This window comes from Dermochelys coriacea, chromosome 21 (genome assembly GCF_009764565.3).
Source record: "Dermochelys coriacea isolate rDerCor1 chromosome 21, rDerCor1.pri.v4, whole genome shotgun sequence".
Classification (NCBI taxonomy): domain Eukaryota; kingdom Metazoa; phylum Chordata; order Testudines; family Dermochelyidae; genus Dermochelys; species Dermochelys coriacea.
The window spans coordinates 2,360,062-2,373,791 of record NC_050088.1 but is presented as its reverse complement, the minus strand read 5'-3'; the positions used below and the strand labels follow the sequence as shown (position 1 = coordinate 2,373,791).

Sequence of the window (13,730 nt, the reverse complement as noted above, 5' to 3'; positions counted from 1 at the left end):
GCTGGTTAGTGAATCACACGGGGGAGTTGCAGAATCATCTCCCAGCTGCTCTGGTTTCTCTCGCCCTCCAGATCGCCCCAGTGGGGGGGGGGGGTTGTCCATACCTGGGCAGTAGCGTCTCTGGGCCCGGGGGAAACCAGTGACCCTTAACTGACCGTCTCCACAAGAGAGAAGCATTAAAATAAGCCCGTCCTCATAGGCGTGCGGGGCTCAGTGTTTCGGCGGAGGGAGACCGAAGTGAGCTAGAGGCTGAGTGAGTGGCTGGAAGTCCTGTCCCGCCAGGCAGGAGTGGGGACCCCATGGCCCGCAGGGGGTCACTGGCCAGAGGCAAGTCTGCCCCACCGGGGCTGAGCTTTCAGTGGTGCCCCCCCTCCGGGAAGTGCTGGCTTGTTGGCAATCAGGGTCCCGCCAGTCCCCCCTAGGCGCAGTGTCCGGGGCAGGACGCGCACCATGCCCCGGGACAGCCCCAGGAAGAGCTGGGGGCTCCGTTACAAGGAAATCCTGGTCCTCCGCTCCCAGCCCAGCCCAGCCCTTGCTCTCTGGCCCCCGCCTGGGGAAGGGACAGTGCCCCCCCCTTTGGCAGAGCTGTGCCCAGCCCGGAGCCGGCCGCTCCCTGAGGCGCTCGGAGCCCAGCCCAGCCCCGGGAGCCGAGCAGTGTCTCCAGGACCCCGTCCCCCTCTCGCCGGGCAGCAGGTGGGCTGGTGCCTGGGGACCCGGGACCCGCAGCCCGCGGGGGGTGGCCAAGGCGCCCCTGGGGAGAGGGGAGCGCAGGGCCGGCTCCAGCCCCGCTGACTCTGCCCAATGAGAGCCCGGAGCGCGCTGGAGCTGTCAATATTTCTAGGCTGCCCCCACGCCCGCAGCCCCCGTGTGTCCGCAGCCCCCGCGCCAGCAGCTCCATGGAGTCCGCCCCTTCCCCGCTCGGGAGCCGGCCCGCGCTGGGGGCTTAGCCCGGCTGCAGGTGCCCCCCGCGGGCGGCGCGTCCCCAAGCCAGCCGGTGCGCCCGGGCGCATGGAGCAGCCCTCCTGCCCTCGCCTGCTTCCCGCTGCCCCCGCAGCCGCGGAGAGGGGGACCTGCCAAGCCGCGCTCGGCCCCACGGACGAGGCGGAGCCTGGCTGCCCCGGGAGGAGTGAGGGGGGCCGGCCCCGTCCCGCGCCCCGAGGGAAGCTGGATAAAACTTGCCCCCGCTCTTTCTCTGTCTCGAGAGCCGCCCTGGGGAAGCGATGCTGAGCTTAAGCCGCGGGGAAGGCGCTGCTAGGATTCCCTGGGCCCCCCGGGCCCCCTGCTGCAGCCAGCTCCCGCGGACGGCGGCCCCCGCCGAGGGCACGAATGCCAGCTCCCGGCTCTGCTTCGCGGTGGTGTTGGTGCTGCTGACGCTCACGCCCGGAGTGGACTCGTCGTGGTGGTAAGTGATGGGGGGGCGGGTTTGGGGGAGCTGCAGCCCCTCCGGGCCGGGCCCCGCTGCAGCCCCAGCAGGCTGGCTGGGGAGCGCTCCGCTTCGTCCCCCTGCCCCGACAGGACCCAGCCCCGGGAGCCGAAGGGGCGACCGGTCTCCCGCCCGCAGCCAGCGCGCTGACAGCTGCTGCCCCGGGGCCCGGCCCGGGCTGGTCCCGAGGGACCGCGGTAGAGGGGCGGGGGGGGGGGGGTCCGCGGAGCTGCGCGCAGGGCGCAGCGAGGGTGGGGACGGCCGAGGGAGGAGAGGGCCGGGGCTGGGCAGCGCCACGGCCGGGCTGGCTGAGCTGAGCTAAGTTACTGCCCTGCTAACAACCCACCCGGGTTAGTAACTAACAGGGGCGCATCCCTTTGGCCCAAAGCTCAGCCGCCGCTAGACCCCAGAGCTAGCGCCTACCCGGGCAAGGGGGGATCCCGTCCCCCCCAGGCTGGAGCCCTGCGCGGGACAGGAGCTCCCCGAGCAGGGAGGTAGCTGGGGCGGGTTCCAGCCAGTCGAAGGCAGCGCGACAATAAGTGAAGACAGAGAGGCTAGGCCCTAGGTCCCCACGTATCCTGGCCCAGGGTGCTAGCCCTGCCCTGGCCCCCTTCCCCTGGCGTGAGCTCCAGCCCCCAGGGCGCAGGGCGAGCTAGCTGCGGCCCAGCCAGCCGGCTCGTGGGGCGGCCGGCTCCGGTCGCCCCAGCTGCCATCAGCCCCAGTGCTCCCCGCAGAGGCGCTGGGTTCAGGATCCGAGGGGACCCCGGCCGCGGTACAACCCACATTCCCCTAGCAAAACTGCCCTGTGAACCCCCCCCCCCCCCCGCACTTAGACACATTCCCGGGGGGGGGGGGCGGGAGGGAGAGAGAATAATACTCCGGGCAAACGGCTCGTTTTGCCAATTGGTTAGGGTGCCGTCTCATGGCGAAAGCAAAAGTTTACGCTTGTTCTTGTTAATGCAGCTTTGGTACAAACAGGGCTTGAGCCTCCTACTGCCAGGATAGTTTTAATTTCAGGGTGTTTTTATTTCTCGTATTTTGGAATTAAATCAAAGCTCCTTGAATGACTCCAGCTGACGGTCCGAGGCAGCAGGACCAAGAACCGAGGAGGAGCTGGTCCGCTACTGCCACGAGTCAGTCACCTTGAGAGCCTGGTAGTAGCCGCTGCGCTCCGTGGCGGGGGGCTTCTGTAAAGCCTGGAGAAAGCCAGTTTATTTCAAATTCCAAGATTGGATTTAACTCCCAAGGTGTAAAACCCCCCAGCTAAGAGCCGCGCGCTGCTAGTGGCCCCGCTGCCCCTCCAGGCTCGTTCTGCTCGACTTGCAGGGAAGAGCGGCAAGAACATATTCCAGTCTCGGCTACATGGTATGTTTAGTCCTCCACCAGGGGGTTTGCAAAGTTCGCTCTGTGCTGCCCTGCTAGGAAACCATCTCACCCCCCCTCCTGCTATCCAGATAAACCAAAACGAATTGAACAAAATAACCGACTCCAGCCCCTCAAATCAAGCCAATATGCGGAGAAACCCGCAAGGGCCCGATTCCTGCAGGATTATACTCCGGCAAGGAGTCCCGGGGGAAGACTTGCCTGAGTAAAAACCGCAGGATCGGGCCTGGAGCTGGGAGAGGGTTGAGGCATGAAAACAGGTCCTGTTTCCCGACGGGAAGCTTGAACGGGAGAAGGTCCCCAAACCAAAATTGCAGCGCCTCCCCCCTCCGCAGCCCCGCCAAACGCCTCCTTACCCAGGCGAGCAAGGAGCCTGCTTTCATGTCCCCGCTTCAAGCTGCATAGGTCTGCGAGAAACTCCCCCCTCAAACACGGGCCTGCACGGGGGAGGGCTTTGATCAGCACAGACAGGGGGGCACAGCTCCAATTCTCTCTTCAGATACCCCGTAGAGTCGCCAATTCCGCCCCCCACCTCCAAAAAAACCCTCCCTGATTTCTCCTGTCCTGTGACCGCTGGTCACTAGCTGCATCCATGGCAGCTCAGGGAAGCTGGGTTACAGTTTTCCTCCTTTGTGCCGCTACGAGTTAAGACAAGGAGAAGGCAGTTGCCTAGATGCTCGCTTTTGTTTTGCTTCGAATCCAAATCGCTGACAGAAACGGGGGGGGGGGGTCGATTTCCACAGCCAAATATTCAACCTGGCTAGGGGAGAGCGGGTGCATTGCTGAATTCTGCAGCGGCCAAGAGGCGGGTCGGTGACCAAGGCGGGTGTCCTCTGCAGGACGCTCACCCGGGGGCTTTAGGGATCGCAGCTGCCTGATCATCCCATGACCTCCGGTGCCGCGGATACGGCTAGCCGGGGCTTCGGGCTCCCGGCGGTTCCACACACCTTTCAAGTTCGGCTTCGAGGAAGAGCCCGAACGAGATCAAAGGCAGTTTTCCCTTCAGAAGCCCCCGTCAGGTTTTGCTGCTACCAACCTTGGCCGAACTCCAGGGCAGGTCTGTTCTTCATCCCGTCAATTTCCTTGAGACCGGGGTTGGAAGCCCCTTGCTCAGGGTAACGGTATTAGGACGTGACCGGGAGCGGTGGTGAAATGGGTGGGAGCCTGGACTCGTTCAGCTCCTCTCGGGTCACGCCCTTAGCCAGCAAAGTTCAATGAGCTGTCTCAGGTTTTGCTAATCCCCGGCTCCGAGAAAAACTGCCAAAAAGGTTTGAAAGATCTGTGAATGCAACTGCCCCGGCCTTGGGTCGGACAGGTGGCTCGTATTAAGAATCAGAGCGTGTTAGCGAGGGCCTGCTATGCGTTTTGGAGTTGCCAGAAACAGATTTTTTAGAAAAGAAAGTGAAGCGAATATGGCATCGCGGCTTTTCGTACTGCAGCTCTGGGCAGAGTCTCCGCTGCCCTGGAGAAAGAGCTGGGGAAATTCCTTATTGCTCTCACCGGTGGGGGCGGGGGGAGAGCGCTTGAAAATCTGGCCCCACGTATATTTTAGGGGTTTGTAATGACCCATCCCGACCCCAGCATCCGCAGATTCCCTGGCTGAAGTGAGATGAAACCCTCTCAAAATTGCATTTCAATCATAAAGTTCCCTCCCTGCCCCAGAGCCCCCAAAGCCTTTGAAAGTCTTTTTGGCCAACACACCCCTGTGTTTGCAAAAACCTCTTAGCTCAGACATAAAAAAAAACCGCACTTAAGCAGCAAAAAAAGCAGCGCCAGTTCTGGGGTATCACGGTATAGATGCCCCTGTCAGAGAACGGGAAGAGCAATTTAACCCACTGCATTCTTGGGCTGGGCTTGTCAAAGAAACCCACGGGGTTTAGGCACCCACTACATTTCAAAGGGTCCTTTGACAATTGCAGCTTGAACCCTGCTCTTGAGCTGTCAGTCATTTCACTAGAGGGTAGATTTTATACCAGGAGACAAACGGAATGCCACTCATTTACACTCTGGTATGCAGAAGTCACACTGCCTGAATGGCTCTGGGCTAATTTATTTTCTGGGATATTTGAATCAAGACAGGAGCTTTGCTCTTTCAAAGTTCCCTTGTTCCCCATGATTCCTTATTGAAATAGGTAAACCTCTGTCATAATCATCTCTGTGACAACTCAAGTATGAGGTCAGAGAGAACTCTTGTAGGGATAAAGCAACAGGAGCCATTCAGTCTTCTAGTACTCGTCTCCTTCCTTATTTCCCTCAGAAATAAGTGGGCAGAAATGAGAGCAAGAGTGAGTAGGGAAATGGAGAATGTGAGGTTTTCCAGAAGGCATGAGTGGCTCTTTAACATTACAGTGATGCTAAGACTGCATCAGTGGCAGCTGCTTCTCAGGTACAGGGAAGCTTTCAGTGCAGTCCAGCATGCAAAGGGCCCTCACCCAACATGGATTTAATAGTCACTTTTTGGCTTTGCTAAAAACTGGGAGTGAAAGAACCAAAACGTGACAGTGAAGAGGAGCTTGTCTTCTCACCCTGCTTAATTCTCTGCAGCAATAGCTTCTTGGGTGGCAGGTGCCATCCAAGTGCTCTCCAGCCAGGAAGAGAGTCATTCTTGCTGTGAGGGTGAGGACAATTGCATTTTCATTGGCATAATCTCAGAGAGCAGCTCCATAATGGTACCCTGATGGCAGCTGGACTGCTTCAGCAACTGGTAAGAGGGGAGAGGCCCAGGGTGGTGTGCACTGAGCTCGTTTCCCAGAGTTTAGTAAAGGGGAAGAAGCGGTGACAGACAAGAGGTGGACTGCATGAAAGAGCGCCCAGCACAAGGGGGCTCTGACCGCTAGCGTAATACAAATGAATGAAAAGCAAGAATGCTGTTCCCAGTGATACCCAGAGGTGGACTTGTATGGCACCTTCAGCCCATTTGGAACTGAAGCGACTGGGACAGCAAACGTGCATCACCAGCCATGAGTATCAGGTCGATCCAGGCACTGGCCTGGGGCCACCACTATCCATGGCATCTGCCCCCACCTTCAGGGCAGGTGAGAACAGATCCTCCTCTTGGAATGTGGTGTTACTGATGCATGAATTGCTGAGGAAAAGGGACTAGAAGGGGAGCTGGAATATTTCAGCTCCTTACCAAGGAGGGAGGGAGGGCTGGTTAAAGGATTGTGTCTGGGAGAAAGGGACTAGAAGAGAGCCCTGCATGGGCCAGCTAACAGCATTTGGAGTAAGTAGTCATGAGTACTGGCTAGTCCCAGCTGAAGTGTTTCCTATCTTATTAACTGAACTGGTAGGAGGAGGCCATTTATTTTTCATGGGAAGTTTTGAAAGATTTGTCCCCCCCACCAAAAAAAAATCCTGCAACTTTTCTTCCATTTTTCAAACCAAAAAATTTACTTTAAGTTTTCCTCCTGCGGCCTCCCCTACTTTTTCCTTTTTTGCAGCTGACAGAGGAGGAAAGGCAAAGAAATAAAAGGATCCCTTTGTTTCTTAGGTTTATGATGAAACACTGACCTTTCAAAAGGGAACATATATTTTCTATGGAAGTTTTCATTTAAGAAAGGCCATTTTCTGTTTAAAAATATTTGATGGATAGGTTTTGACCAGCTCTAATCTTTAGATTTTATGAAGATTTCTAGGTTCTATGCAAACATACCAGAAGATGCAGAGCATGTCTCTCAGAGCTCACACTCTACGATTCCTGCTCTCTCACAATATAATCCTGTTTCCACTCTGCTGGTTAGAAAATAAATGTTTCATCAGAGGGTTTATACCCCTTCTCCTCACACTGTAAATGTAACTGACATTTTGATCACAAGGGCATGGGGAACAGGGAGATAAATGTGATCAGTAGAGAGGAGCTGATAAATCTTATATCTCCAAATAGTTTGGAGACTGCAGAAGTCTGAATTCAGTGTCTAGTGAGAACATGGCAAGAGTAGGACCTGTTCTGAAGGAACAAAGCTAACTCCCCCTGTGCTGAATTCCAGGCCATTCTGCAGCATGGAATTGTACTTCTGCTTATAGATCCATAGATAGTAAGGACTGAATGGCTCATTAGTCTGACTGCCTGCATAGCACAGGTCAGAATTTCACCCAGATTCCTGCAGTGGAGGGAATTCTTCCCTTGAGGGAGTCCCTGATCCAAACCCTATGAGCTTCAGGCAAATTCAGATTCCGACCAGCTTCCAAACTTGGGCTGACTCCTGGGATGAGGCTCCAGAAATCTTAGCACCTGCATGGCTACACGGGTCTGATCCGAGCACAGCATTGTAGTTGGATGCTCTCAGGCAGCCATGGGTAACTCAGGAACCCAAATCCAGGTGCCTAGACCTAGGTAAACACTGCAGTGAAGGCATACCCATAGCTGCTAGCACCCTGAATGCTGCACCCTTGGAAGCTACAGATTTAGATGCAGGTCTAGCCTTTGTGCCCAGACTCCCTTCCCTGCCTCCTCTCTTGTAGATTGAAGGGGGCAGAATTCCCCAACATCTTCAATCAGAGCAAGGTGTGGCCATAGTTGGTATTTATATAGCACTTTACAGATAGTGAGAAAATACCAAACCTGCTCCCAAGATCTTACAGTCTGTTAGATATTCTAATTACTGGCCTGCTGCTCTCTTGACAGTCCCAGTTCTGGGACTAAAGAGATCTCCTGGCTCCTGTTCTGACAATTCAACACCTTCTACCACCACTAAATTCACACTAAAAATATTTAAAAAGTTGGACTTTTAGAGCTGTTGAGCTGTCACTCAGATACTGGGAATTCTAAGGGATTCCCAGGAGATGGCAGGTGTGGACCTTTCCATTTTAATGACAGAAAACAGTTAAGTTCTGTATCCAGATTCTTATGGGCACCCCCATCACCTTGGTATGTAATCATCTCTCAAGGTCTACAATTAAAGGTCTCTCCCCCTTTCCAACTGATAGGAGTAAATACTTCATTAGGTTTAGGAGCATGTGTAGCATGCGTTCTGGGGAAGCTCCATCTAGCGCTTAAGAGCCATCTCCCACTCTCTCAAGATGCCCCTCTTGACTGGCAGTTTTTGTTATGGCAGAACGTAACTCTAGGGATGGGGTTTTGCAGAACCAGAAATGGCCTTCAGGTGATAAAACCCAGTGTGGGTATTGGCACTAGCTCAGCGCTGGCTGGGGAAAGAATTGTTGTACAACATTAAGATTTCCACATTTGTTTTTGTTCCACACTGAAATACAAACAAAACCTTTCAAATGTTTTTGCAACACAGTTATGTGAAAATGGCTGGTTTGGGTCTGAAATGCTCAGGTGTTCACAGTTCAGGTCTCTGGTCAGATGTGACCAGTGAGCCCTGGACCTCAGACATTCCTGATGAAAACTTTGTTGAAACCATTGTATCTCCTTGAAATATTTCTGCATATTTAGATGAAATGACTTCACAGAAAGTGTTCTGGCCAGCTTTTCTTTGAATGTTATCTTCCTCGTGATCTAGATAGAGTTGCAAGCACATCTTTTGTGCAGTTGATATTACAGTAAATACTTCTGGTGGTGCATCATCACTTTTATTATTGCCAAAACCCTTTAGGGGATTGACACAATACACTTGTGCCCTAGAGGAAATGCATCTCCTTTTCCCAGTCAACTTTTAAAGGAGTTTAATTGAAGGAACAGAGTCAGTTCAGCCAACAGTGCATGGCAAGGAAATATCAACCAAATGCTTCACCTAAACAGCAAATTATGGATTTTCAGTGACATCAGGCAGGCCCACATTGCTTCACCAAAGCTCCAGGAATTGGCAAACTTTGCTAGTTGAAAACAGTGTTTGTTCAAAGCTTGTAGCTCTGAATATTTATTATTTACACTACCACAGAAGCTCAAGTTCAAATTATGACATGGGTTCACTCAGTTCTCAAAGAGCTGTGAAAGTTTGTGGTGCCATCATCTGGGTTTGTGTTACTCAGTGCAGTTCAAGCATATCAGTATATTGTGTTAACTAGCAACAGCAGGAAGAAAGAAAATCCTGTATAAAGACTCATAGGTAGAAAGCCTCCAAAGTATAAAGTGTTACTTGCAACCCAATACCAGCTGATCACTGAAATTGAAAAAGGAGCATAGAGGGGAAAAATCTCTAAGTCACATTTGCCCATGAGCACGCACAGGTGTAAAGCCAGCTTCATGTACAAAGTCACTCCAGGCCTGGGGAAGCCCAGTTGCTCCCAGTCTCTGCTCTGGGATACAGCCCACTTTGCAAAGCCTTACTGCAATGCTTAATCCTATACACAATACTGGGACTATTGTATGAAGGAGAAGATCAGGCCCAACAATGGGCCTCAAATTTCTTTCGAAAGATTTGGGGCAATTAGACAAGTGTTGCTTGTCAATATAAACTATGCAACAAACAAATGTGGTGTAAGTAACTTAGTAGAGTTTACTTGCTGTTGAGAGCTTGGTTACTGGAGTGTGGAAAGTCATTTTAAAATAAAGGTTTGGTTAAAGAAAAATGTACACAAACATGTGCCCCCCTCTCCCTCAGGCACCCAACCCTCACATACATGCCTCAGCCCCCTATAAACTCAGAGCCACACAATCCTCCTTAGCTAACTTGTTTAATGCTAACCACAATCCTCGGAAATTACAAATATTTAATTTTGTCTGGCACCAGAACAGATGTGAGGCATCAAACTCCTTAGAGATAAAACAAGCAAGCTCATTCCCTGGCTCAGAAGCTCATGGGATATGAGGGGCCACTTGGGTTCCTTTAAAACACAGATTCAGTAAGGGAGATCCTGCGCTAGCAGCAATCATATTCACATTGGGATTTTGTTTAAATCCCCATGAAGATGCATCCCAAAGGTCATTACTGGGGCAGACTGGCAGTACCCAAGACAGGCAGTCAAGTCAGACATTCAGTAGAAACAAGTCATTGGCATAAAGTCATCCTTAAAACTGATTCTTACAGTCAGTGTAGCCCTCTAGTGAGGGTATATTTGAGGGTTCCTTCTATGCTGATTGGCAAAGGATCTGTTACAGCCCCACCCAGACAGCTTTGGCCCACACTGTAGCAGTTTATGCTTTTAGCTTGGAGGTCCCCGGTTAAATCTCCAGTGCATCTGCCAAGATAGCAGCTGTCCCAGCAGCTCTCTACATAGCTCTGCCTCATGCAGAGTGCGCTGTGGTTTGCTTCTCTTCCACAACACCTGCAGCAAACTACAGAGCCATTCCTTTCTACCCAGTCTCATCCCACATGGCTGAGTAGGGGAAGGAGGATGCAACAGGGAGGTTCCTAGGAAATGGACTCTCCGGATAAAAGGAAGCGTACACACATCACTGCTGAATGATAGCAATTGGGGGTCACAAACCAGGATGTCTTTATGCTGAAGTGCTCTAATGCTCGCTATCCAACAATGTTTTAAAAAAAAAATAGGTAGTTTTATTGTTTTTAAGGCAAACCCAGCTAAAAATGAACTCTGGCCTGTGGAGTAGTTCCAGTGTGTTGGTGGGAACCTATTGCAACAGATGGGTTCTCAGTCATTGCACACAATCTGCTCTAATTGTATTTCTTGGAAAAAGAAAAGGAGTATTGAGGCACCTTAGAGATTAAAATTTATTTGAGCATGAGCTTTCATGAGCTACAGCTCACTTCATCGGATGCATCCGATGAAGTGAGCTGTAGCTCACGAAAGCTTATGCTCAAATAAATTTGTTATTCTAAGGTGCCACAAGTACTCCTTTTCTTTTTGCGAATACAGACTAACATGGCTGCTTCTCTCTGTATTTCTTGGTTCATTCTTCAGAGGAACCTTTACTTAGATGGTATTTCACTGAAGAAAATGCAGGGTGTGGGGGGAACTCATCTGTTGCTCTTACAAATCTACGAGCCATTATTAATAGTCACTGCAGCAGTGCCTCAAGGCCTTAACTGAGAGCAGGACTCTGTTGTGCTAGGCTCTGTCCAGACACAGGAAAAGGTCTCTGCCCTGAAGAGTTTACAGTCCAAATACACAAGACCGGATGGGAGAACTATTCTCATTTTGCAGATGGGGAACTGAGGCACAGAGACTAAGTGACTTGTCCAAGGTCACATGAGGAGGCTGAGAGCCAGGAATCCAACCCAGATTTAAGTCCCAGCCTAGTGCTGGAACCACAAACCATCCTCTTTTAGAGCTACCAGAGGCCCTTATCCAAGCTCTTGAGCAGTGTAAACACTATAGTGGCTAGGAACTCACAAGCCCTGGCTTCTAGCTCCAGTTCCAGCATTGGTTCATTGTATGAGCTTGTGCAAGTCACACTGAAGCCAGCATCAGGAGTACTGAGCACCCTCAGGTCCAGTTGAAGTTGATGGGAGATGCAGGTACTCAGCACCTCAGAAAAAACAGGTTCCTCAATGCATTTGCTTCCCATCTATCAAATGGGAGACTGATACTGATCTACCCTTTGTAACAACTTTCAGCCTGTACTGAGCTAGATTTCATTATGAGGGAGGTTGTTTCCATTCCCTACTGCTTTCTAAGACCACATTTGTGTCTTCTCCAATACAAGAATATTCCTTGGCCCAACACTCAGGAGACCTGGCTTCTATTTTGTAGCTTAGCCATTGACATGCTGTGACAAGTCACTTTGCCTCTGTGCCCATCTGATCTCTGTGCCTCTCTGGGGACGACATTATCTCTTACTATGGGTTTGTACCCCACTGAGCACAGAGTTCCAAGCACCACAGCTCGCCCACATAACCAACGTGGGGTGTCACTAGGCCATTGGCCAGTTCTTAGGGGCAGGCTCTGATTCTTCAGATCCAGAGGAGACCAGTAGTTTCAAGACACTTGTTTATGTAACAATTCTCTCTGTAGTAACCGCATTTTGATACCACAGACATTAGGGCTGTGAGGTCATGGAGTGGGGGCTTTGATCAGGAATCAGCCACAAGGCTGGGGAAACAAAAAAAAATTAGAAAAAGTGACCAGAGAACAAAGAATGGAAAAAAACACACAAATTAAATGGGGTTGGGAGATTTAACAGCATAATGCTGTGCAGTTATTCAAGTGAGACCAGCATTTTCAATATACAGAGCAGTGGCTCTAAGTAAGGAAATTAGGGCCGTTAATCATTCCAAGGTGTTAACAATTTTAACAGGCCAGGATGACTCCACTCCCAGTACAGCTTAATAAAATATTAAGGATTAATAATAAACAAAGTAATATCTTGCACATATATAGCACCTTGAGGTCAGACAGCTGATCATACTAGTCCCTTCTGGGCTTAGACTCCATGAATGAATCCTAAAGTGCTTTGCAGTCAGCTAGAAATTCTGTACCCACAGTAGCCAGGGCCAGGAAAGAGAAAAAACAATATCCATGTGAAACCGGCCCAGGGAATTTGCCCCCTGCATTTGCAAAAACCCCATCATGGGTTCTTTAGCAATCAAAAGTGACCAGGATCTCCATTTTACATCTCACCTAAACAGACCTCTTCAGTCTCCTAGTGTCCTCTAGCACCACACTGATGCACAGGTTCATAATGATTCAGTGGGAAGAGCCCCATCTAATAAGTCAGCAGCACCCACTTCCTGGAGCAGAGAGCACCATGCTATGCCAGGGTTCAAGTGCACAGGAGGATTGGCCCTCCAAGTCTGATTCTCTGTGATAAGTTGCAAGAGTCAGTGGCACACTGAAAATGGAAACCACAGGGACAGCGTGAAATAAATGGAATATTAAACTAGCTAATTCAAATGTCACTGTGCTGAGCATCTTGCTCATGTTTAAACTAAGTGGATGCAGAACCTGGGAACCCTGCTGCAGGTCCATCTAACTGTGGGAGCACTGGGTATCAAAGCAACTGAGAACCAAGGGGGATTCCATAGAGGAGCTGGAAAGGTCAGAGATGAGAGGCAGAGGTTTCCCCTCTACACGAGCAAATCTTTTCCAGCCCAGGCCGGCACCACCTGAAGTGATGCCCAGTGGCAGCTTAGGGGTCTGCTATATGAAGCGAGTTTGTGGCCCTAGACCACTTCCTAGGGCCTGATTCTGCAAGGTACAGGGTGCCCTCTAAGGGGGGTCCAGAGCTCTTCACTCAAGTGAGTACTTGCACTCTCCCCCCCATCGGGGGGGCAGAATGTCCCCCTCAAAAACCATCAATACACTGCCAGTCTTGGAGAAGAGGCAGAGAATGAGAACAAAACCTGGAAGCTAGGTACACAGCTGTCAGGACTTTGGAGGCTACAGGATCAACTTGTCACTTACGGATTTTTGTGGCCTACTTTACTGTCTGTGTATGCTGTGTTGAGAGCCCAGAGACCTCAGTCTCTTCCATCCACAGAAGAGATTACAGCAGGGCAAAACCTCCCCGGCTCCTGCACTTACTCCTGTCCCTTCCAGAATAGAATCCTAGAATACGCCCTTGTATGTTGTCCCATATACAGCTGGCAGCAGCCCATATGCCAGAGATCAGAATTAAACCTTTAAAGAATCCAGCACTGATCCATTCCCCCAGCAGCTAAGACAGATATCCTGTGCTCCAGTCATGTTTGACTGAGGTTATAACTCAATTGAAGAGGTTCTGATGGCACCGCTTGCTTAGCCGCAGAGGGATTACATGCTTAGCATTTCTTCCAAATGATGCTGAGCCTACTAGCCTGAGTAATAATAGGTGGGAGCATGACATACGACAGGCATCCAACAGCCAGAGGAGGGTATTGAATGGGGGAAAGTGTCTGATATGTGAGTCAAGAACAATGCATTGGCTGCTTTTAACAAAGCCTTGTCAAGCTCTGAGCCTGTGAACACTGCTCTGCAGAGAGCCACAGGACAAGGCTGCCAGCATTTCTTTGCTTGATCCAGTCTACCTGCAGCTGCCAAAGCTGCAGCTTGTGACTAAGGGGTGACTATACTGAAGGGGTACAAGGGAATTCAGAGCTTCCAAACTGTCTTAAGGGAGTATAGGTAAGTTGAGTGCCAG

The 13,730-nt window shown here is 51.2% G+C and overlaps 1 protein-coding gene across 1 annotated transcript in view; it reads left to right on the top strand.

Moving 5' to 3' along the window:
• The first annotated feature begins 649 nt into the window (after positions 1-649).
• Positions 650-13,730, top strand: part of WNT2B (Wnt family member 2B) — a 43,322-nt gene continuing 30,241 nt past the window's right edge. Inside the window, exon 1 of the mRNA XM_038379476.2 lies at positions 650-1,402. Within this exon, the coding sequence (XP_038235404.1) occupies positions 1,221-1,402 (182 nt within the window). The 5' untranslated portion in view covers positions 650-1,220. The remainder of the gene's footprint in view (positions 1,403-13,730) is intronic.